Source organism: Lycium barbarum, chromosome 5 (genome assembly GCF_019175385.1).
Source record: "Lycium barbarum isolate Lr01 chromosome 5, ASM1917538v2, whole genome shotgun sequence".
NCBI lineage: Eukaryota > Viridiplantae > Streptophyta > Magnoliopsida > Solanales > Solanaceae > Lycium > Lycium barbarum.
The window spans coordinates 134,579,515-134,604,099 of NC_083341.1; the positions used below are offsets into that span (position 1 = coordinate 134,579,515).

At 34.1% G+C, this 24,585-nt stretch overlaps 2 protein-coding genes across 2 annotated transcripts; one reads left to right on the top strand and one right to left on the bottom strand.

Annotated features, from left to right (window-relative positions):
• Positions 1-7,370: 7,370 nt before the first annotated feature.
• LOC132641692 (uncharacterized) lies at positions 7,371-12,787 on the bottom strand. Its single transcript, XM_060358771.1, has 3 exons — positions 12,455-12,787; positions 10,989-11,194; positions 7,371-8,012 (listed from the first exon to the last, which is right to left on the bottom strand). Exons 1-3 carry the CDS (start codon positions 12,545-12,547, stop codon positions 7,727-7,729), a joined length of 585 nt encoding a protein of 194 aa, XP_060214754.1. The 5' UTR covers positions 12,548-12,787; the 3' UTR covers positions 7,371-7,726.
• Positions 12,788-19,830: 7,043 nt separating this feature from the next.
• Positions 19,831-24,012, top strand: LOC132639857 (uncharacterized). The gene is made up of 6 exons (XM_060356250.1): positions 19,831-21,334; positions 21,453-22,069; positions 22,326-22,609; positions 22,672-22,816; positions 22,996-23,087; positions 23,220-24,012. Exons 1-6 carry the CDS (start codon positions 19,831-19,833, stop codon positions 24,010-24,012), a joined length of 3,435 nt encoding a protein of 1,144 aa, XP_060212233.1.
• Positions 24,013-24,585: the final 573 nt, after the last annotated feature.

Below are 24,585 nucleotides of genomic sequence, written 5' to 3' on the forward strand. Positions count from 1 at the left end.
TTGAATACACATGTATTCAGAGAAATTAAGGTTGCATGTATCCAAATACAGCCAAATACATGTGACATCAGATAAGGTTGGATACAACTAAACAGTATATTCAAATACACTGAAATACAATCAAATACAGTGAAAATGCCTAAATGTAGCTATGAATTGTAAATAGCAAAAAGGTAGTTAAGAATTGAAAGCAAGCATTAAAAGATAGTTATTTAGGTAAGTTATCCAATTGGTCTAAGCCCTACTTATGGCCAATCCCTATTATGATTCAATCAACTAGGCCCATTTTATTTTGCAGGCCCAGTTAGAATTAATGGATGACACCTGGTAGAAGCTTCATCAGCCACTAGGTAACAACTTTTAGCACTTCAAATTTCAGATCTTCGTGTTAGAATTTGATGTAGGGCTGCTTATTTTGCAGGTAAATAATTACGTTTAATTATTTGGCTTATCGATTATTAATTGTAGAATAATTCTCTAATATTAAGCTTAATGGTTCGGCTATTTAGATTAATTCTCTAATATTAAATACTTTGTAAAATTTGATTATGTTTAGATGGAAGTCTTAAAAGCGGCTTTTTGTGCACTTACCCTCATAATATATTTAACTTGTAAAGTATCTTAGAAACTGGTCGTAGAGTGAAATTGCTCTATTTAGGTCTATTAAGAATTCTCAAACTAATCCTAATGAGGACCAAATCATATTAAATTCATGCCATTGACCAGTAATTTTTTTTTTCTCCAGTTTTGCCAAGCTGTAAATACATTCATAAACATCCTTTATATATTTTGTTGGTAACATTAAAAATTTAAAAGCAGTGAGTCAAAGACATGTACCAATTTCATGTCATTTTCCAATTTATTCATGCAATCTGAACATTAGACTAAAATTTCAACTTTTTGCAATAAAAGTTTCCATATTTATTGGCTTTTATATAATCAAAGATTAGATAGGATCTTTGACCACTAACTTGTCTTAACCAAAAAGTTTAGTTTACCTTGCGATGATGATCTTTTTATTAATCATCAACAGTTTTACATTTTGAAAATTAAAAAAATTAACCTCTCACCAAAATTGGGTATCAAAATTCTACAATGAAGCAATCATTAGTGGCTCCTATTATTTGTGGTACATTAGGTCCTTGAAAAACTATTTGGATAAACTAATCATTGTCAAAATAAATAAAAGCATTTTTATTCATTGAATTTCGACTCACTTTTTATGACAACATAATACCCGTTCCACTTTGTTTCCTACATTTTCAACTTTGCATCAAAAGAAGCTCCTCTTTTTTCTTTTCATTAAATCATGGATTTTAACTTAAATTTTATGAGAAAGGGGAGAATTGGAGAAACGAAAATAATAATTTGTTTTTACAGTGGACAAAACTTGGTCCATGAAGGTGATTAAAGTGAAACGAATTATATTTGTTTGCTATATAACCACCTGGTACCCCTGAAATTTATTGTGTAGGGTCCATAAAGGGGCAAGCGCTCCCTATCAAGAAAATCATTATTCCTAAATTCGAATCGGAGACCTCTAATTAAAAGTGAAGATACCTCAGCATTCATCTCATCAATACCCCGTAATAATTAGTATACTGAAATATTATACAGTTGAATATGATACTTGTAACATTTGATTTACTGTAGTGATATTCTATTTCCCTCGATGAGAGATTTTAAAAATTTACTATGTTAAGCACGGATAGTTGATATATATCATTAAGAATATGAGTTATATACACGGACATTATAATATTTTTTAAATTATCGGTATATGATTTATGGGGAGTCTTGGAGCAACGGTAAAATTATCTCGTGCTATATATAGTTATGAGTTCAAAAAGTGGAATCAACTTTTGGTACTTTCGTCAGGATAGACTGCCTACATTACACGCCCTTAGGGTGCGACTCTTCCCCCTTGCATGAACACGAGATATTTCTTCCATCGGATTGTCTTGTTCTTAAGAAGTAATGCTTATCATTAAAATCTAGATGTATTATTTCATACATAATTTTTATATTATCAATATATATAACTTAAACTCACCTCTAATTAAAATAATATTCTAAGACATACTATACGTTTTCCTCATAGAATCGTATTTATATACTTATATTATATATTCTTGTTTTTGAAGAATATATACGTGATGCATGCCGAGGTTGGGCCCTTCCTATAATGATGAAATCATATTACATCTTTTTCTTTTTTCTTTTTTTCAATTAATCATTTTTACATCTTGACTTGAATTAAAAACACGACAGCAATAAAGTGTGATATATAGGAGGCGCATGCCACGGCCAAAAGGTAATGGATCGGATCACATCACCGAAAAGAATGAATCCTTAATGATTAGGAGAGAGTATATATTGTTACGTCAAATGTTTAATTTATTCACAGTCGATATAATCACGTTAATAAATAAAATATTTATTTTTAATACAAATATTTATTACTTAGTTATAATTAACAGCGAATGCAAGTAAGTAATACTTGGCAATTACTACTCCCCATGCCGTCTCAACAACATTGGGAGCCTAAAGCCAAACTTCATAGGGAGGTCATATTCTTTTTTAAAGGAAAGATCGTCATATGTATTTTTATTTAAAGTCAATTTTTTTAGCTTTTTTTGGATACGAAGTGATCAATTGCTGTTTTATAATTGATTTGTTCTAACAATTCTTTTTCAATTGATAATATAGTTAATTCATTCAATCTAGCTTGATACATTGTTGATCTTAGATAAGATTTTATCAATTTTAATTTTGAAAAACTTCTTTCGGCTGAGGCAACAATTATACACTCCTTCTATTTCAATTTATGTGAACTTATTTCGTTATTAGTCCGTGCAAAAAAGAATGACCCTTTTCCTATATTTGGAAAAAATTTACCTTTATGCAATCATTTATAGTCACACAAAATATATTTGACTCATCTAACACCACAAGTTTAAAAGTCTCCTCTCCTTTCGTAAACTTCATGCCAGTCAAACAGGTTCACATAAATTGAACGAAGGCAGTATATAAAATACATCTTTAAGGAAAAAAATAGGCCCCAAAAAGTTGACACCCCAAGCGATTGTTTTATTGGCCTTATGGTCAAGCTACCCCGCTATTCCCTTAGTCCCTCAATTCCACATATATGAAATGGCCGACTTTTTAAATAATAAGATAATAAGATAGTTAATAAATTAAAAATTCAACAATCTCGTAAAAAAGATATTCATATTTAAGATAAAAAGTAATTAGAATCGGTTGACCCCATAAATTATTAATTTAATTTGATGTTGAATGAAGATTAAACTATAAACATAAGCTGTTAATAATAAGTTTTTATCGTGCAAGACTCGCATGGAATAACCTTTCAACTCAACTCCACGCAAGGGTGGATGTATCGTTTACGATACAATTTTGGCAAAACCCAATAACTTTTACTCAAATTTTGTATGTATTTTTAAAGATTTCGTCATATATATGTGTGTATGTGCGCGTATATATATATATATATATATATGACTCAATAACTTTAAAAAATTAGAATCTAAAACTCATAAGTTTCAAATCATAAATTCATTTCTGACTCTACGCAATCAAAGAATAGGACCACATAAACAAAAGCTTTGAATTGAAGGAGCTTTATGGATCCATAATATTTGCTCACACTTATGATTGTTATGATAGCTTCAACTAATGGTTAAGCATGCCGATATAATTACTAATTATGCATGAAATTTTAAAGCCTTCCATTTTCTGAATATCAATTATTTGTACTAGGCTCAATCTAGTCTCCTCTTTCTACTTATACTCAGTTGTAACTTAAATATTCTGAATATTATAACCAGCTAAAACCACAAAAAAAAAAAAAAAAAAAAAAAAAAAATTGGATAGATGTTCATAATTAATAATGGTTGGGTTGATCATTTTCTGTTTTTTTCCTCTCTAGCTTTTATTTTTATATACTTTTTGTTTGCATGATACCCTTGTTCACGAACAACAGATAAGTAGACAAGGTTTTTTTTTTTATATGACAGATAACGTGAGAAAGTTATTTCTCTGTGTTGCACAAAAAAGTGGAAAGATTACAATCTTCCAAATCTATCAAATGATTTGAGAAAAATACTTGTAGATGTCTTTTATTTATATTTTAAAATCCTTATTTTACTTTAACCGGACACATGATCATGAAGGGAAAAAAAAAATTAACGAGAGAAAAAAAAAATCTTCTTTTTATTTTGCTTTGTCAGTAATATATATATATATATATATATTCAACTTTACTTTCTACTAGATGGATGCAGCCTTTGTACGGTGTGTTCAACTAAACCCAACATTTTTTACAAAGAACATATATATACATGTGTGTGTATATACATGATTAAAAAACTCATTAAAGTTTCGATAAATTTTAAATTATGAACCTATAATTCAAAAACAGAGTGTTTTAAATAATGTGAGCCTTAAAAGTTGAACTCATCAAGTTTAAATTTTGACTCCGCCTCTGATCTTCCCCTTCTATAAATTGAGCCTACATGCCAATGCATTCATCACAACACACACAACAACATAGTACTCTGACTTGCAAACAATTCTCTCTTGCACACACAAACACACACACTAGATCATACAAAATGGCATCAATGAGGTTTGTGGCTATTTTTGCCATTGTACTTTTGATTCTTGTTCAAGAAACTAAGGTAGCAAAAGCAGATGTGAGTTGCAACCCACTGCAATTAAGTCCTTGTGCAACTGCCATAACATCATCCACAACTCCAAGTGCAATTTGTTGCTCAAAGCTGAAAGAACAAAGACCATGTCTTTGCAAATACATGAAGGATCCAAGGCTTCAAAAGATGATTTCTTCTCCTAATGCCAAGAAAGTGGCTACTACTTGTGGTTCCCCTTTCCCAAGTTGCTAAGAAAATTAATTCCCTTTAATATTGCCTAAGACGAGTTTATATGGAGTAACATGGTATGGGCAATACGAGGAGTCCTACCCGACATGTTTGGGACTGAGGCGTACGTAGTAATTGTTTGTTGTTCTCTATAATTAGCCTTTTATATTGGTATGAGATGTGTTTAATTATATGCAGTAACGTATGGTCTGTGAGGAGTCATATAGCCAACCTCGATATGTTTGGGACTGAAGCGTACGTAGTTGTTGTTGTTCTCTATAATCAGCCTTTGTGTTTAAGATCGATATAACTAAAGTGTGTGTTTTCTTGTTGTTGAAGAGTGTCATATATCCTTAATGTTGTTCGTCAATTAATTGTAATAGTATGGTTTTTAAAGTTGGGAGTTATCTTGAAATTCTTAGTCTTTTAAGTTACAAAAAGTTTACCACTGTTGTTTGTTCTAATTCTAGTTAATTTTCTTCAAGAGCAATGAGTATTATATTGCTCAATAGTAAATCTGCTTTTTAATTATGTTTCCTATTTGTGTTATTTCATTCACTCTGCTGCCTCTAGCTATAACTAATTGAAGCTTTGTTAACACATAGTTAATAGTAGAAATTACAATAATGAGTGAAACGTAAAGAAGGATAAAATTTCATATATCTCCTCCAGGTTAACTTTATAACACTAATAATAATTCCTTTTGCCTGACTAATCTGAATTCACATTGCGTAAGCCTCGTTAATGAGGAAGTGTTGCCTACATTTTCTTCTGCTCCGAATTTGAACTCGAGATCTTCAGTTAAGAGTGAAAATATCTTATCCATCGCCACAATTAATACCGCTTCATAGTTAGATCAAATTGATTAGATCTATGTAGATAGACAATTGCCATGTCCAATAACCAAGCTAGTTGCCAAATAAATTTTGTATTGACAAGTGACGAGATTTTATTGGTCCTAGCATTGTGAAACAAAAAAGTGAGGCTAGTTTCCCATAGGAAAGAGATAGGGGAGTTGGCTGTAACTGAGACACGTTTCTCGAACGGATAATATGAATTCTTTTTAACCACTTTTTAATCATGAGAGAGAGATCATTCAGAACCTGTTGGCTTGATAAATCAATCCCCTTATACATCTTGCTTTCACAGTTTTATCTGCCTATCGGGAGTTAGTACGCGTTTGGATGATTTGAAATCATGCGATAAAATTAACTATTGGACATGCATTACATCTCTTGGTTTCAAACCATGATTTCAAATCTCAAATCATCCAAAAAGGCACGATTTGAAATTTCAAACCATGGTTTCAAAACTTTAAAATATAAAACTTGACCCATGAGTTTATATCTTGAAAAAAAGATTCATAAGTTGATAGATATTTTTAATAATTACTCCCACCAACCATTTACCAACCTTTATTTATGTCTACCATGTGAGCGGATTATATTAAAGAGTAGTTACATTACTATTCATGTTAAATTTTCTTTTTTATTGAACTAAAGTTTGATCTTGTATTTTTTTAAAAGGTTGTCTAGTAGCGTATTAATTTTGTTATGAACTATGACTTGCTTATTTGGTAAGATTGTATAAGAATTGAAAATATTTTGATAGTATTCACAACTTGTGGGGTTTTTATGTTTATAAGAAAAAATACAACTTAAGAAATTCAAATTGTATATCCAAACATGATTTCAAATCATGATTTCATCTTGTGGTTTCAAATCATGTCCAAACGGCTCCTTACTAAATTACTCCACATATTGCTTGATGTAAAATGAACAAGTACATAGTTAATTTGTTTGTCTTTAATTTATTGATTCTTTTTCACGGTTCGAACTGAACAATTTAAATCCAACTGTTTTAGGCCTACTAATTTTAAACTAGACTCAAATGAAATCTTGAGTTGAACGGAAAAAAGAAACACAAATATGGTGCTTTTTTAGTATGCAGGAGCAAAATTTTCGGCTTTTCCATCCAACAATATGTTTTCAGTTTTCCTATATTTGGTTGGTCAAAATATATAGGAAAACAACTTTAAAGATTAGAAAAATGACTTTCCCGTGGGAGCTGGAAAAACACGTCCATAACATTCCATATTGATTGTTTCATTCTCATCCCCTTTCTTATCTAATTTATCATATGATAAAAATTTACTCGCATTGGGTGCTCGTGAATAACAGGCGTATGAACTCAACAAGTAATTGGCAAGGCTTAAAGAAGACAAGTTGTAAACATGACTCAAGGAGAATACATTCTATTAAGAGACTCATAACTCAAATTCTAAGACATACAACACTCAATATATATATCGGATTGGGTTGATATATGAACAAAAATTATAGCCCCTGAAATCTAGCTTCCAAGCTTCGAACAGTTATTTGTGTTCTGCTACATAAAGTTATTATGCATACATATTCTATTGAAGTGTATTCGGAGAACAAAAAAAAAAAAACTAATCTCTTCACACCTATAAAATGGAAGTGAATAGCATTTTTTCATTTCATAGTTTGTTCACTTACACAGAAATACAAAATAAACCCTAGAACACTAATTCAGACTGTAAAATTGTACTACTCTCTTTCAAGTGCACTACCAAGAAAATCATAGAGATCATAATTTGTGACCTTCCCAGAAATGAAGGCTTACATTGTACATATGCATACAATTGACAATCAGAAAAGCTATTACAAACAGGACGTGGACGCGGATACTGCTAATATGCATTTACTTAGATTCCTACAGACTACATTCATATATAATATTATGTATGTTACTAAGGGTGGTACAAAACAAAACCAGGAATTCTTCATGTTTAGAAGAAACACGGATTAGCCCTTTCTTTCAGTAGATTCATTATAATTAGATGTTGCCATTCCAAGTCCTTCATTTTTGTGCTTTTGCCATCCACCGGTATCGGCTTTTGAGTGAATCCAGTAGTAGAAAATGGATCCGATCATTGATAATAAAGTCAGGGCGGCGCCAGCAGCGAATACGCCTTTTCGGAGGGTGGCACACGACAAGTGGTCAGCTAGGAAAACCCCGCGATACTTTGTATGATATGCATTCCTTGCTGATCCGGCCAATAAGCATGCTTCCGCTCCTAAAAAGCTAACCCTGTTTGTCATTCAAAAGAAGTAAGGAATAGCTTTATGTAATTCTAGTGCCATCAAGTTTCAGTGGCTGCTTTAGATGACTTTAGATGGAGAGGTTAAGCAGGAAAAAGAAAAGATCAACAGATGTGCTAAATGGATTTACATGCACAAGTAACTATCGTGATGATAGCCATAGACTATGAGCCAAAAGGTAAAAAAAATGTGATAGAGAAGAGATGTCAAAGTATACTGAAAGTATCTCTGAGAATTTTGCTAGTATTCTCAATCCCCTCTCCCCTGCTCCCTCCCCTTCTCCTTTCTTTTCATTTTCTGGGGAACAAAGTTGATTTTGTTCTTATTTCTTCATGCTTCTACAATCATGGTTAACTGAAATGTAAAATTACTCTAATATTTAACTGCTAAAGTTAACTTGTTTGGTTTGATGTAAACAACAAGTGCGAGTAAGTATGTAACGTCCTTCTTATCCCCTTTTTAGTCTTCAACTCTGTTACCATTTTAAATTATCGGAGGAGCTGGTTCGGGACTCTGGCAGGCATGAGATCAGGATAAGGGCAAACTACTAAAGAAATTTCTTTGAATTGATTTTCTAGTTTTACATTAATAAATAACTTTTACTTCCCCTAGTTAAGTCTCTCTGAAAAATGACACCGAGGAACAATTAAAAATAAGAAGTATGGTCCCAGAATATATTAGTTTTCTTTGAGAGGATTAAGAATTGAAAGTGCAGGGAGAAGAGAATTACACTAGCCATTGTAGCTTTGTATGAGAGACAATAATTTAACTTATCAAAAAAGAGAAAATCAAAGATAACATTTTTTTTGGATGACGATTGTGTTCCAGTACAACTTGCGCGCATCTTGACTAATCCCACCGGGTACCTGCTACCTCCAATCAGTAAGGTCCAATCAGTAAGGTACAGGATAACTCTACACACCAAGGCTTAGCCAAATGGGAATAATTCACCTAGTAAAACTTTTTTTTTTTGGAATTTTGAACCCGAGACCTCATGGCCCCCCATTCCACACCCTTGAGTGTGAAAGACAACAAATGTAAAGCTTTGTTGGTATAGGCAGGGGCGATTTTATGTACTAATTTTGGGTCACGTGAACACATGGTCTCTCCATAAAATTAGGTATTTTATGTATATATTTTTAAAAAATGGTATAATATTAACTACAGGAACACATGCTACAAGAAGGCTAAATGGTGCACTTGGTTGAATGTTGAGCTATTTACCTAGAGGTCTAGGGATCAATTCCCACTTAATACATTTTTACTTCTTTGTTTTTTTAGTGGTGAACCCATTCTCTAGAAATCCTCGATTCGGCTCTGGGCATAGGAAGGCAAAGGGTGACTTGTTAGGTGTTTGAACTGTTGGTGCGAACTAAGCTTTTGAGTTTGGGAGGAAGTGAACATGAGGACGAATAGAAATACGGGAGAACAACAATTAAGCTTCTCCGGCGAAACAATGTTAAACAACAATATTACTATACCTTAATCCCAAACAAATTAGGAGTCGATTGTATGAATCTTGTGTAACCATTCTGCTCTATTCGGGCATAAATCATTCGCGCTAACTCCATCAAACTAGTGGTACAATTTACTGCTCATATTTCTACCTCCTGTCTCATCTCCCTTTCCTAATTTATGCAGACACTAACTGATCACAAAAATAAAGAAAACACTAACCAGAACTGGTTAAAAGTTACATATGTATTCTTCCCAAAGGAAAATAGTATCATCACATATTGATTCCGTATTGGCATTACTATTCATGTTTCTTCCTAATTATCTTGTGTAAACATTCAACATTTGCTAAGGCTCATAGTTCATGAGATAACAGGACCAACTGTTGTACAAGAATTAAAAAAAGAAGTCAAAACTCACCTCAGCAGAACTCCAAAATAGTTTCATTATCTCTCAACCACTAATTTTAGTGCCGGTAAGATTGGAGCAAACATCCAGTGGTAATTCAAAGATCCATCAAGGGTTTGCACTTGTTACAGGTGTCACAGCTACTCACATAACAACTTAATGAATCAATTTCCTCAGTGAAAAAGTTAAATTGGTTTTGAGCATTTCTTTACCTATTGCACAAGTACAATCACAACTTAATGTCACACTATAAAGGTCAGAATTTATCTAGTGACACTGATTTGGCTCAAATAAAAAGAATGTAAACCGTGGATGAAAGAGAGGGGTACAGAACTTCATCAAAATGGTGCAAACAGACAGGAAGAATAAGGTCACTAATGAAACTCTGGAATACTTAACATCCAACTACAGTTACTCTATGGCAAGTTTAAGTTCCAGCAAGGTATGATTCCTTGATTAGTTTATAATTCAAGAACTAGTCAATCTTAACTTCCCAGCTCTTCAATCTGAACCCAAAAGAGAGGAAAGGACAGTTACTGCTGCCTAATAGACATTGCTATTTCAGCGTCTAATGAGCATTTACACGTTGCTACTGGCAAAGCTAAAGGCTAGAGGACACCAAAATGATGATGGTACAGCACAAGAAGACATTACTTTCTGGAGAAAACAAACAGAAATAAAACATGTAACAGAGAAGGGCTTGAAAGCTTCATTCTCCTTTATTCTAGCAAGAGTGAGAAAAGCTCAAACATTTGAGACGCCTGCTTGAGTAATATACCATAAATACAACAACAAGCTAACCTAACCAAATCGAAAGGCTGTATACACATTAATACTAATCACCAAGCATAGAAACACACAGATACATGCAAAGGGTACTAAGCAATATCAACACTTAAACAAGTAGTGATCCACCAATGACCAACCATCCAACAAACAGAACCAATTAAGACTAATTGACAAAAACAACCTCATTGCCTAAATCACGTGAATATTTTAAACTCTAAGCAGTGCATGCACTATAACCAGAGCGTAAAAAATAGTGGCAAAAGAATGTAATTTAACCGAGAATAAGAGGGAAAACAGAGAACCATATTCTTACCAGGAGAAGACAAAGAAGAAAATGGCACAAGTAGTAGAACTACCACCCATCATTCCTCTTCCAAAACACAAGCACTTGGTAACGCCATTAACCAACACTTGGCTAATCAGTAGCAACCCAAATGCTGCCAACCCGTACACCGTGGAAGCGTCCGTTCCATACACACAGTACGTTCTTTCATCATACTTATCCGGTACTACTTTCGCCTTCACAAACACAAAACAACATTGAAAATTCAATCTTTAATTACACAGAAACGAAAGAAAAACCCAAAAAAAGTGAATTAACTACACCCGGAAAACATAACAACAACTAAGCGTCAATTCGAAGCAAGTTGGAGTCTGCTATATGAATCCTTGCGTATCATGCAACTATACCCATAAACCAAAAAAACCAAAAAAAAAAAAAAAACGATTCCAAACTTTAACTATACCGAGAAAACAAAATCACCAAAAAGTTTAATCTTGAACTAGACACAAAAAAGTAAAAGCAAAAACTCAATCTTTACAACACCCAGAAGCTAAACAGCACCCCATAAAAATCATATCTTTAACTACAGCAAGAAACAAAAAAACACCCAGAAAGTTCAATCTTTAACTATTGAACTCCATCGAATACCCCAAAACCCAACAAATTCAATCTTTGACTATTCAATTCCATCCAGAAACACCAAAAACCCAAAAAAAAAAATCATTTTTAACTATTCAACACCATCCAGCAACACCAAACACCCAAAAAAGAATCAATCTTTAACTATTGAACTCCATTTAGAAACACCAAAAACCCATAAAAATCCAATCTTTAACTATTCAACTCCATTTAGAAACACCAAACACCCCCAAAAAAAAAAAATCAATCTTTAACTATTGAACTCCATCCAGAAACACCAAACACCCAAAAAAATCAATCTTCAACTATTTAACTACATCCAGAAGCACCAAACACCCAAAAAAAATCAATCTCTAACCATTCAACTCCATCCAAAAACACCAAACACCCAAGAAGTTCAATCTTTAACTATTCAACTCCATTTAGAAACACCAAACACCCAAAAAAAAAATCAATTTTCAACTATTCAACTTCATCCAGAAGCATCAAACACCCAAAAAAAATCAATCTTTAACTATTCAACTCCATCCAAAAACACCAAACACCCAAGAAGTTCAATCTTTAACTATTGAACTCCCTTCAGAAATACCCAAAAAAATCAATTTTCAACTATTCAACTCCATCCTTCTAACACCAAACACCCAAAAACAATCAATCTTTAGCATCACAAGAAACCAAAAACATCCAAAACAACCCAATCTTTAACTACACACACTAAACAAAAAATCAATCTTCACCTATATCCACAAACAAAGCACAAAAAAAACAATCTTTAACTATCCCCACAAAAAAAAAACACACTAACACAAAAAAAAAAAAAAAAAAAAAAAAAGAGAGATGAGCTAAAATGAGTATACCGTGCTACGACGTCGTTCAGCACCGACAGCAAGAACAAAAGCAATGAGATGAAGAGCAATAACAATTACAAGAACTGGAATTGAAACCCCCATTATTCTTCACTTTCCCTTCCTTTTATTTTTCAATAAGTTATATGGTTTTTCACTAAACCTTTTTAGTTCATAAAGAAAAGCTGGTTACTTTTATTCGAATAATATTAGGCACTTAGCCAGCTGCTTTTTTGAAGGTTTGTGGGGTAGTGAGATGTGTAATATTTTTGTTGGCTTTTGTTGCTTTAATGAGGAAAAAAGGAATAGTAAAGAACATAAGAGTGGAAATGATTAATCACATAGTGTTGAATGGTAGGGTCCAATATTTGTTTGATAGTGGGAGTGTATAGTGATTAGTGTGAGTGTTTTTTCCTTTGAGCAAAGAAAAGAGAGTGAAATGTGAAAGTGAAAGAAAAACGAACGTAAAGCTGGAGTTTGTGTGGCTGCCTGTTTTCGTTACTTTTCTATTCCTTTATTTCTTTTCTTTTTTCTCCTTTTCTTTTTCACTTAAGGGTCGTTTGGTGTAGAAGTTATGCAAAAATTACTAGAAAATTTGTCCGCACTTCGCACTGTTGTGAATGATCTCATTGATCTTGCGACTGATTCTTTCTCAATATTTGAATATTAAAAATATCAAAAGACAGATTCATGTAAAATTTAGAAATGTTGAGAATATTCTAACTAAAAATTAATACTGAAAATAATTAAAGGCAGATTCTCGTGAAAATTAGAAATGATAAGATAATCCACATAAAATTAAAATATTTAGCATAGTCACATAGAGCCCGTTTGGATTGGCTTATAAGTTGCTTATAAGCTGTTTTCAGCTTTTTTGAGTGTTTGGCTGACCAGCTTAAAGTCATTTTGTGCTTAAAATAAGCTCAAAAAAATAATTGAGCCCATTTGACTTAGCTTATCTAAAACAGCTTATAAGCTGAAAACAGCTTATAAGCCAAAAAAAAAATAAGTTAGACTATCCCAACTTATTTTTTCTAGTTTATAAGCTGCAAACAGTTTATAAACATAAGTCCATCCAAAAGTCAAGTACTTTCAATGAATGATATAAAATATTAGTCCTTCAGTTTCTTAATCTTCTATATTTTCTGTGATTGTAACATTTGTCCTTGCTATATATTTCTGTTATTATTTTTTGTCTCTTATACTTCGATTATTGTATTAGTTTGCTGTAGGTATTATTATTTTTCTTCATATGCTTATCTATAGTATTTTTGTCATGACTTCTTCGCTTTTGTTGATTCTCGAGTAATTTTTTTGTCATTCTTTCTCTTGAGCCGAGGGTCTTACGGTAACGGTCTCTCTACCTCCCAAGGTAGAGATAAGGTCTGCGTACACTCTACTCTATCCAGATTCACTTGTGAAATTACACTGAGTATGTTGTTATTGTTGTATATGTATATGATTATGAAAAGAAAAACTAATCTGGATTAAAGCATTACTTTGTAGTTGTACAATGGTGGAATGACATCCGAGGAATCTCAACAATTGATGGGAAAGACTCTGCAATGTCCCTGACTACAACAGTCTTGTTCGGTGCGTCTCTCCGGTGCCCTTTCTAATGCCTCTCTCCAGTGCCGTTTCCGATGCTATTCCGCCTTTACTACAACATGGGTGATGCCATTCCTGATGCAAACACGGACGTTGTTCAGCACCGTCTCATGTTTGAAGACGAATTTATTATGGTGTTTGACAACTTCTTGTCTAAGTGTTGGGATCATCTTGAGCAGTGGCGGACCCATGTACAATTTTTGGGTGCTCCGGCACCCATTAAATTCAGTCATGGAGTGTATAGCTGTATAGAAAATATAAAGAAAACAGATATAAATAGTTAATAGAGCACCCCCGAACTCAAAATTCCTGGGTCCAGCACCCCCGAACTCAAAATTCTGGGTCCGCCACTGATCTTGATAATGGAACTCACAAATGGAAGAAGTCTTTTCAATATTGGAAGTAATGGGTAGTGGAAATGGATGGCAATGAAAGTAATGCAGTAATAACATTGGATGGTGAAAAGAACGTGGGTATAGGAATAGGTGGGATTAATTCGGTAATAACTAACTAAGAGAAGGCAACGTTTAAAAATTTGGACACAACTATTCTAAACGGATGCATCATTTAACCTTTTTTTCACTAATTAATTGATACATCAAATTAAAATATAGAATAAATGTTGGAATTAAACCAAAATTACTAATCCAAAGTTGTTTAGGATTGGTATTTGGTATTTATTTAATTCATATTTAGTTAGGATTTATTTGTCTAGTTCATATTGGAATGAGTTTTCTAGTCCTAGTCTATTTTGGTTTCTAGTATTATAAATAGGGATGCTATGTCACATATTTTATTGTAGTGAGATTCAAGAGTTTTGAATTATTAAGTAAAGTCTCCTACATTCTCTCTCTAGTTTGATAAATTTCTTCTATACATCCATTGTTGAGTCTTCCGCTTGTGCTTATATTATTCGTTTGAGTATTTTTATTTCCTTCATTTAAAAAAAAATAAGGAATGCAACGTTTAAAAGTATGGACACAGGTCACACAACTACTCCAAACGGATACATCATTTAACTTTTGTTACTAATTAATTGATACATTAATATATAGAATAAAGACAAAAAAATGAAAATAAAGATAAATAGAGTTTCTGGCCTAAAGAGTGTCACATCACCCTGCAATTATATATATATATATATATATATATAAAAGATAATAAGATACTAACTATTTATTTGGTGATTAATTTCTACTGTATAGAAATGTGGGTTAATATACGGGATCCACATGTGTGTTAATAGTCAATAACAGTTGTTTTAAGGCATTTTGTCATTTAACGAATCCTACCCTACCCATAATTGTCTTGTAATGAAACAATCCTATTGGTTGCAAAATTAATTTATGACCAAACCCATCGATAAACACCTGTGGTCGTACACTTCTTTCACTTGAGCACCTAAAGTGACCCTTGTTCCATTTAGACACTTCAGGTGGGCCATTCCTATTCTACTTAGACACTTTTTGCACCGTTATCAGAGCAAAACCAACACCAGTCGTCTCCTACGTGGATTAAGTGGCCAATTAAATTGTGTCAACTCGTTTAAATTGTGCCGACTCAATTAAATTGTGCCAACTCATTTTAATTGTAAATTCACTAATTTGTAAATTCGTGGAGTTTTGACCATTAAAATTTGGGACTTTTGGACTGGTTGGATGTGCAATGAGGTGGCGCTCCCTTTGGTGTTGGTTTTTCTCCGATAACGGTGCAAAAAGTGTCTAAGTAGAATTGGAATGGCCCACCTGAAGTGTCTAAATGGAACAAGGGCCACTTTAGGTGCTCAAGTGAAAGAAGTGGACGACCACAGGTGTCTGTCGATGGGTTTGGCCTTAATTTATTGTATACCTCCAATATATGCTTTGAGTCCCTTGACCATTTTGCCCCTTTCCTTCGATGATCAGTCATCAGCACGTGCCCTCACAAATAATTTCCCACGTGGGCCCCTTTCCCTAGCTGCAAGCAAATAGCTCATCCCTCTCCTCTAACTAGATGGCTTATGTCGTGCTACGCACGGGCCCAACACCTTAGATTATAGTGTATCTATATGTATGTAGTTATGTTTAGATAGTGATAATATATATATATATATATACTATGTTCAAAACACGATTAATATAACATTGTAGTTTGTGCTCCGTATCTAAAACTTTATTATATTTGTGTTGGCTATGAATACAAAGTCGGCAAAAATTTATTAATACTTTTTAAAAGAGAAGACTTGTTTAAAAGGAAACTATTTTCCTCTCTTTGAGATAAGACAATAGCAATATTTAAGCATCAGTTGATACTTTCAATTTTAATTCGATTAATTTAAAAGTGTAAAATACTTATTATTTTTTATCAAATTTTGATTTGGATAATTCTAATTCAAATTGTTAAATTAATTTTACATGTTTAAAACAAAACAAAGTAGAAATTGATTTTCTATTTAAACGAAGAAATACTATTTAGTTTAGCTCATTTTACTTGTCATGTTGTCTTTTGCATGGTTTTTTAAGGAAACGTGAATTAGAATTATAATTTGACTAATTTAGCTTATTCATTATTTGATCTCCATTTGATATTAATCTCTTTTCACATTTATTAGAGTAAGAAAAAAATGAAAAAGTAATTAAATTCTATCTTATTTTAAAATATAAATATTTTAAGTATATTTATTTTAGTAAACATAACAAATAAATGACATGGCGGAATAACAAATACAACAATTAAATATCTAGATTAGATCTCAGGCTAATATAAGAAAAGAAAGGAAATTGTATGTATTTGCCTACTTATCCTTTTGAATAAAAAGCAATAATATGGAGTCCATGTTTTTTGCTGTGCAATAATTTTATTTGCTCCCACTAATGGGTTGATACGCATGTGGCAATGAATCCACTATTATTGACTTGATGGGGATACTTTGGGAATAACATGAATATTGTTTGATTTTTTAATATATGGGGTGCACGTTTTTTTTTTTTTTTTTTTGACATTGCTTGTTTTTTTAATATGGGGTCTACTTTTTTTTTCATGAGTTTGGAGAGGGTGGGGTCCACTTTTTTTTTTTTTTTTTAAGAGTGACTGACGACGAAGCATGTGTAAACCGATGCTTCTATATAGTACAAAAATAGAAATATAATAAAGTATTTCTATCTTCTTTTTAGAAGAGTTGGTAATATAAAGTATAAAATGTCATTTTTTTTGCCCTTAAATAAAAAAGTGGTGGGACCACAAATGATTTTTTTGCCCTTAAATAAAAAAGTGGGACCAAAGGACGGACGACGATCTTGCTTATAAACCGGCTCTTCTGTATAGTAGTAAAGTAATATATATATATATATATATATATATATATATATATATATATATATATATATATATATATATATTATGTTCAAAACACGATTAATATAATATTGTAGTTTGTGCTCCGTATCCAAGACTTTATTATATTAGTGTTTGCTACGATTACGAATACAAAGTTGGCAAAAATTTATTAATACTTTTTAAAAGAGAAGACTTATTTAAAAGGAGAAATTACATGAATATTGTTTGATTTTTTAATATGGGATGTACTTTTTTTTGACATTGTTTGTTTTTTTAATATGAGATTTACTTTTTTTTTTTTTGGATATTGCTTGATTTTATTAATATGGGATCCACTTTTTTTATGGTGAGTTCCACTTTTTTTTTTTTTTTTTCTTTTTTATATTGATTGGTGTTTACTATGGGGCCCACACTTTTTTTTTTAATTGGACGGACGACAAAAAAGTGAGCCAAACCGGCTCTTCTATATAGTTAGAATTTGTATTCTCCAGCAACTAAAAGTGTTTCTCTTAATAATATTTTTTTTTTTGTAAACTTGCATATCAAGCTTTTAGCTTCCTTTAATTGTTTTCAGATTAATATTGTTATTAACAAAAACATTTGAATTATCCGAATATTATTTTTGGACAATATAAATCGATAAGGAAAAGGAATGTTACGTCGCTAACGGGGTTTAAATCCTCAGTTCAACCGTGGAAGGCAGGTGGGAGGGGAGGAGGAGAGGAGAGGAGGGGAGGGGAGGGTGGGGATTAAGGGAAAGGAATGCTACGCTGCTAATGGAGTTTGCACTCTTCACTTCAATCGTGGAAGGTATATAGGAAGCTCACTTATTAAGCTACCGCTCAACCGATAACTCTGTACTTAAAAATATAGGACTATTCAAATAAGAGACGAATCTAGAATTTTAATGAGATGGGTTCACCATTGCTTTAAGATAAGATATAAAAATTTATAAGAACATCGACTTCTTGTTGTAGATTATCCCATGGAGTTTTTTTTTTTTTTTTTGCTTTTTGGGACTTGGTATAATTAGAAATAAAGGAAAGAAAAGTCATCTGATGCAATATAAAATAAAAACACATTTTTTACTTGGTTAATAATATTAAAAGGAAGGTCAAAAGGCAGCTTTAGAAAATAATAGCAAAAATGTGCAAGAGCTGGGGATTGAACCCATGACTTAAGGATGTAAACATAGCCTCTACCCAGTGCTCCACTCAACCTATTTTGACTATGTGTTCCTTTAGTTAATATTAGATATATTTTTAAAATTATACACATAATATATGGAGTTTAGTCGAGTGACCATGTGTTCACTTACCCAAAATTTATGCATAAAATCGCCCCTGATTCAAATGCTATATGAATTAATTGAATTATAATTATCTTTATGTTGACTTTTTTTTTTTGATTGAGCCCGGGCTTACCATTATCTAGTAATAAACAGATTGTACTCCCTCCGTTCGAATTTAAGTGTCTTATTTTTCTTTTTGGTTTGTCTCACAAAGAGTGTCTTTTTGTGTATTTAGTAAGTTTTCCAATCCCAAGGCAAGTTTAAGACCACTAGATATAAAAGACTACACACATCTTTTATTTAAGATCATAAGATTCAAAAATCTCCCTTACTTCTTAAACTCTGTATCCAATCAAATTAAGACACTTAAATTGGGACGGATGGAGTAACATATAATGAAAGGATTGTTATGCGGTGATTAATATTTTTAAAGAATGTTATAGATGAATTAATTGCCTTAAAAGGATAATTTCTATTTTTTTCTTAAATAGTATAATCCTTGCATTAGTAGTGCGTGTATTCTTATTTCATTTTATATTTTGCATAAAATAATATATAGTTTCCCACATAAGTTAATCAGGTACTATTTTTACTACCAATAAAACATTGTACTCACTCCGTCCCAATTTAGTTGTCTTAGTTTAACTTGACACGAAATTTAAAAAATAAAGGGAGACTTTTAAATCTTGTGATCTTAAATTAAAGATGTGTAAAGTAGAAAAAAGTTATTTGAATCTTGTGATGATTATAAACTTATCATGTAGGATGTTTGAATTGTCAACTTACTAAATATAGAAATATGCACTCTTTTTTGAACAAATTAAAAAAAAATAAGACACTTGAATTGGGACGGAGCGGTAGTAGTATTTTATACGGATTTTTATGTTGAGATGATTAATTATTTATATTTCTCGATCAAACACAGTGCATCTTATGTGAGATTTTATATTGATATTAATCCCTTCTTTTTATACTTAAACCAAACGTCCCCTCAGTATTGGTTGCCTTCAGGTTAATTTCACGCATGTTTACTATTACTTTTTATATTTGTAAAGTCACAAAATTAGTTATACTTTAAAAGTAATCCAACTAACTAAAGTAAACCAAAATCAGCATCTTGGTTCTCTCAATGAAGGCCGGCGTACGGTAGCTAACTAACGGCGGTGAGATAAGCATGGCGAGAGGACGTGGCAAAGGTAAAGGTAAAGGACAACAGGAAGCACAAGCGGGACGTGGACGAGGCCGACCAAGGAAGGTATCCCTAGCTACGTTTGTGAACTCTGTGGGTACGACGGAACCGAGTACACCGGAAAACTTGGGAAATGAGCAGGCAGCAGCACCGCAAGTCTCAGACCAACATAGCATCTCTGAGGTGGGGTCAACCTCGAGAACTACGATGGCAAGTCGCCAACTAGAACTGAGTGCAGCTATGGCCACACCCAAGGAGATTCAGGGAAATCTGACGCCAAAAGTGCAAAACCATATACCAATTCCGGTGAATACTGCGGCGAATGTGGAAGAATTGGAAACGACTAATGAGAATCCTCTAGAGGAACCATGGGTGAACTTGTTCAAGAAGAACAGATCGGCTGAGAATGGGTTAACCCTAAACTACATCCCACCTCAAATTATAGACGGGAAAATCGTGGTTCAATTGGAAAAGGAGGAAGTCAACAGAGAAACAGCAAAATGGAAGTGTGCCCTAATCATCTATTCGCTAGGCGAGTGTCCTGGTTACAATAACATGTGTAGATTTGTCGCTCAAACCTGGAATACAGTTGCTGATCCTGAGATATACCTCCATGAGGATGGATATTTTATTGTTAAATTCCAGAGTATTGAGGATCTACACGAAATTTTATATGCTGGACCGTATACTATAAACTATAGGCCATTAATCCTCAAACCATGGACACCAGATTTCGAATTCACCAAGGAATTCCCCACTGAAATTCCTTTGTGGGTCAAATTCCCACAGTTGCCCATGAACTTTTGGGGTGTTAATTCCCTCAGTAGACTTGCTACCTCCATAGGCACCCCTATGTTTGTTGATGAATGTACAGCAAAGGATACTAGAGTCTCCTTTGCTAGGATGCTCATTGAAGTCAACATTACTAAACCTTTGCCTGATAAAATTCCAGTGGTGGAACCCAGTGGGAGAATTTTTTCTCAGGCTGTTACTTATGAATGGAGACCCATGTTCTGCGAAAAATGCCAAACTATTGGTCATAAGTGTGCACATAAACCTGCAGTGAAACCACACCCTAAACTAAAGAGAAGGGGTGGATACAAAAAACAAGCTCAAGTTTGGATTTCTAAGGGTCCTATCCAGCATATTACCACCCAGCCTCAAAAAGAAGACCACCAGGTAATCTATGAAGTGGGCAGCCAACCTCAACAAACTGAGCTAGTAAAACATGTAACGCCTGACAAGGATGGTAATGGTAAGCAAGGGATAAATTTTGGGACTCTACAGTGTCAGATCAGTCCTAAGACATATGAAGTGGTTCGGGGAAACAATGGCAAAGCTCGTATGAATGATAATGCTGCATCCAACTGTAACCTTGAGCTGAATGGGACAGAATTTCCAGCTTTGACTTCAGCTGCTAGGAAACAGAAGCATACTAATGCCATGAGTGTAAGTGGCTCTACAACAGTTATTCCTCCTGATAAGGGAGGTAAAAATTAGCATGACTTAGCTGTTTTGGAATATTAGAGGAGTAAATAAGAGACATAAGCAGAAGGAAGTGAAGAAAGTATTAGTTAATAAAAACATCAAACTGGCTGGGTTGATAGAAACTAGGGTGAAGCAACATAAGGCAAATAGTATCCTACAAAGTATAGCTCATGGGTGGGGGCACTTATATAATTATACTTCTGCTAGCAATGGAAGGATTTGGGTAATTTGGGATACTAACCAGTTCACAGTTGCAACATTAAGAGAGGAAGAACAGCTGATTCATTGCCAAGTACAGAATAGTACCAATATTGATTGTCATTTAACTGTCATCTACGGGCTTAATACCATTGACCAGAGGAAAACATTATGGGGACAACTTAAAGACATAGCTCAAGGTATTAATACACCATGGATTATATGTGGGGATTTCAATGCTTTATTGTACCCCCAGGACAGATTGAGTAATATTCCTGTCCAATTTGCTGACACTAGAGACTTTGCTGATTGTTTGCAAGACATCCACCTAAATGAGTTGCCCTGGAAAGGAGACTACTATACTTGGACTAACAAGCAATATGGAAGTGACAGAGTTTGTAGCAGATTAGACAGAGCTTTGGGCAACTATGAATGGATGATGACTTGGGGACAAGTGACCTTAGAGTATGAACTGCCTGGAATCTCAGATCACACACCTATGTTGCTGACATTAACTACTCTTCAAAGGAATATTAAGGTTCCTTTTAGATTCTTTAATATCTGGGCGGAACACCAAGATTTCCAGAAATTAGTGCAAGAACACTAGGAGCAGACCTGGGTGTCAAGGAAGATGGAAAAGGTTTGGTTGAAACTAAAAGCATTGAAACCTCAGTTGAGAAGGCTGAATGAACAACAATGAATTTAAGTTTGTAAGGCAGAAAATAGAGAATGCAAGGACTGTATTAGCAGATATCCAAACTCAAATGCGAACCTAATGGACTGATAGCTTGCAGAATCAGGAAAAGAGTACTATACATGACCTGGAAAAGTGGTCTCAAGTGGAAGAAAGTGCCCTTAGGCAGAAGTCTAGGGCACAGTGGATTAAACTGGGGGACACTAATTCTAAATACTTCTCAGCTGTCCTGAAAGAAAGGAACCAAAGGAAGCAAATATCTACACTTACCTCCTTGAAGGGACACACCTTGACTGAACCTACAGAGATTAAGGAAGAGGTGATAAGTTTCTACAAGAGTTTGACGGGGTCATCTAATCCAAATGTGCCAGCAGTTAGCAAAAAGTCTATGCAGAGGGGGCCTATTTGTCTCAACAACAAAGACTTATGTTATGTGCACCTGTTAGTGAAGATGAAATTACAACAAGTCTGAAGGCCATTGGAGATGACAAAGCTCCAGGAATTGACGGTTACAATGCAGTTTTCTTCAAAAAATCCTGGAACACTGTGAAACAAGATGTTATAGAGGCTGTTCTAGATTTCTTCAGCAAGGTACAATGTACAAACCTATTAACTGCACCTCTATTACTTTAATCCCTAAAACTGAGCACCCTACCACTATAAGAGAGTGTAGACCTATTGCTTGTTGCACTGTCATGTACAAGTTGATTTCTAAGATCTTGGCTAATAGGATGCAAAAAGTGATGAGTACTATAATCTGTGAAACTCAGGCTGGGTTTATACCAGGCAGAAAACTGGGGGACAATATTGTACTAGCTCATGAGTTAGTTCAAGGATACAATAGAAAACATGTGTCTCCAAGGTGCATGATAAAAATAGATCTACAAAAGGCTTACGACTTTATAGAATGGGTGTATCTAAAGTAGGTCATGGAGGAACTTGGGTTTCCTACCAAATACATCACTTGGGTCCTGGAGTGTATTTCTACTGTTAGTTACAGTATCATCATTAATGGAGAACCCACTGTACCATTTGAAGCAGCTAGAGGGCTAAGGCAAGGTAACCCGATGTCACCTTTCCTTTTTGCTATTGGTATGGAATACCTTAGCAGGATGCTCAATGGCCTCATAGATATTAAGGAGTTCCAGTTCCACCCTAAGTGTGCAAAGTTGGGATTGAGTCACTTGTGTTTTGCAGACGACCTGCTACTGTTCACTAGAGGAGACCTGCCATCTGTCTCTGTAATGCATAAATACTTTACTATCTTCTCCCAAGCTTCTGGGTTACAGGAAAATTTGGGGAAAAGTTCAGTTTACTTTGGTGGAGTAAAACAGGCAGACCGGGAAAGCATACTTAGTCGTTTGGGCTACTCTCATGGCACACTTCCCTTCAAATACTTAGGTGTGCCTCTCTCTACACAAAAAATTTCCCTTATACAATGGCAACCTCTTTTGTCAAGGATAACAGCCAGGATCTCATCCTGGACAGCTAGGAAATTGTCATATGCTGGGAGAATACAGCTTATTAAATCAGTTCTTTTTGGTATTCAAGCCTTTTGGGCCCAGCTGTTCATATTTCCTGCTAAGGTCTTGAAGTTGCTAGAAGCTCACTATAGGAGTTACTTATGGTCTGGGTCTGGTACTATCACTAAAAAAGCGCTTGTCGCATGGGAGAGAGTCTGCATGCCTAAGAGTGTAGGTGGCTTGAATATTACTAACCTGTACTTGTGGAATAGAGCAACAATAGCTAAACAATGGTGGGATATTGAGCACAAACAAGATAAGTAGTGGATTAGATGGATCCACACATACTACATAAGGAACCAATCTCTCCAAAGTGTACCAGTGCCAAAACAAGCCTGTTGGATGATCAGGAAGATATTTGAAGCTAGGGAACTAGTTAATCAGATGTAGCTTCACCCCGGTAAATGTTTGATCAGGCAAATTTATTATCATTCTCTGCAAACCAGGCCCCCTGTTCCTTGGAAATGCTTGGTGTTCCAAAACGCAGCTAGGCCAAAGGCAATCTTCATCACTTGGCTGCACTTTATGGGCAAGCTGCTCACCACCGACAGGCTAGAGAAATGGGGAATTCAGGTGGAGCCTAAATGTTGTTTATGCCAGACCTACGATGAATCTAGAGAGCATCTCTTTGTGCAATGTGACTATAGTAGAGCTTTGTGGAATAAGGTATTACAGTGGATGTGAATGCAACCTTATCCTCCAGCTAACTGGGAGCAACATCAACAATGGTTAGTTAATATGACAAAAGGCAGATCTATGAAGGCTCAAGCTATCAAGATGCTATGCACAGAAGTTATTCATGCCATCTGGACTGAGAGGAACATGAGAATCTTTGAG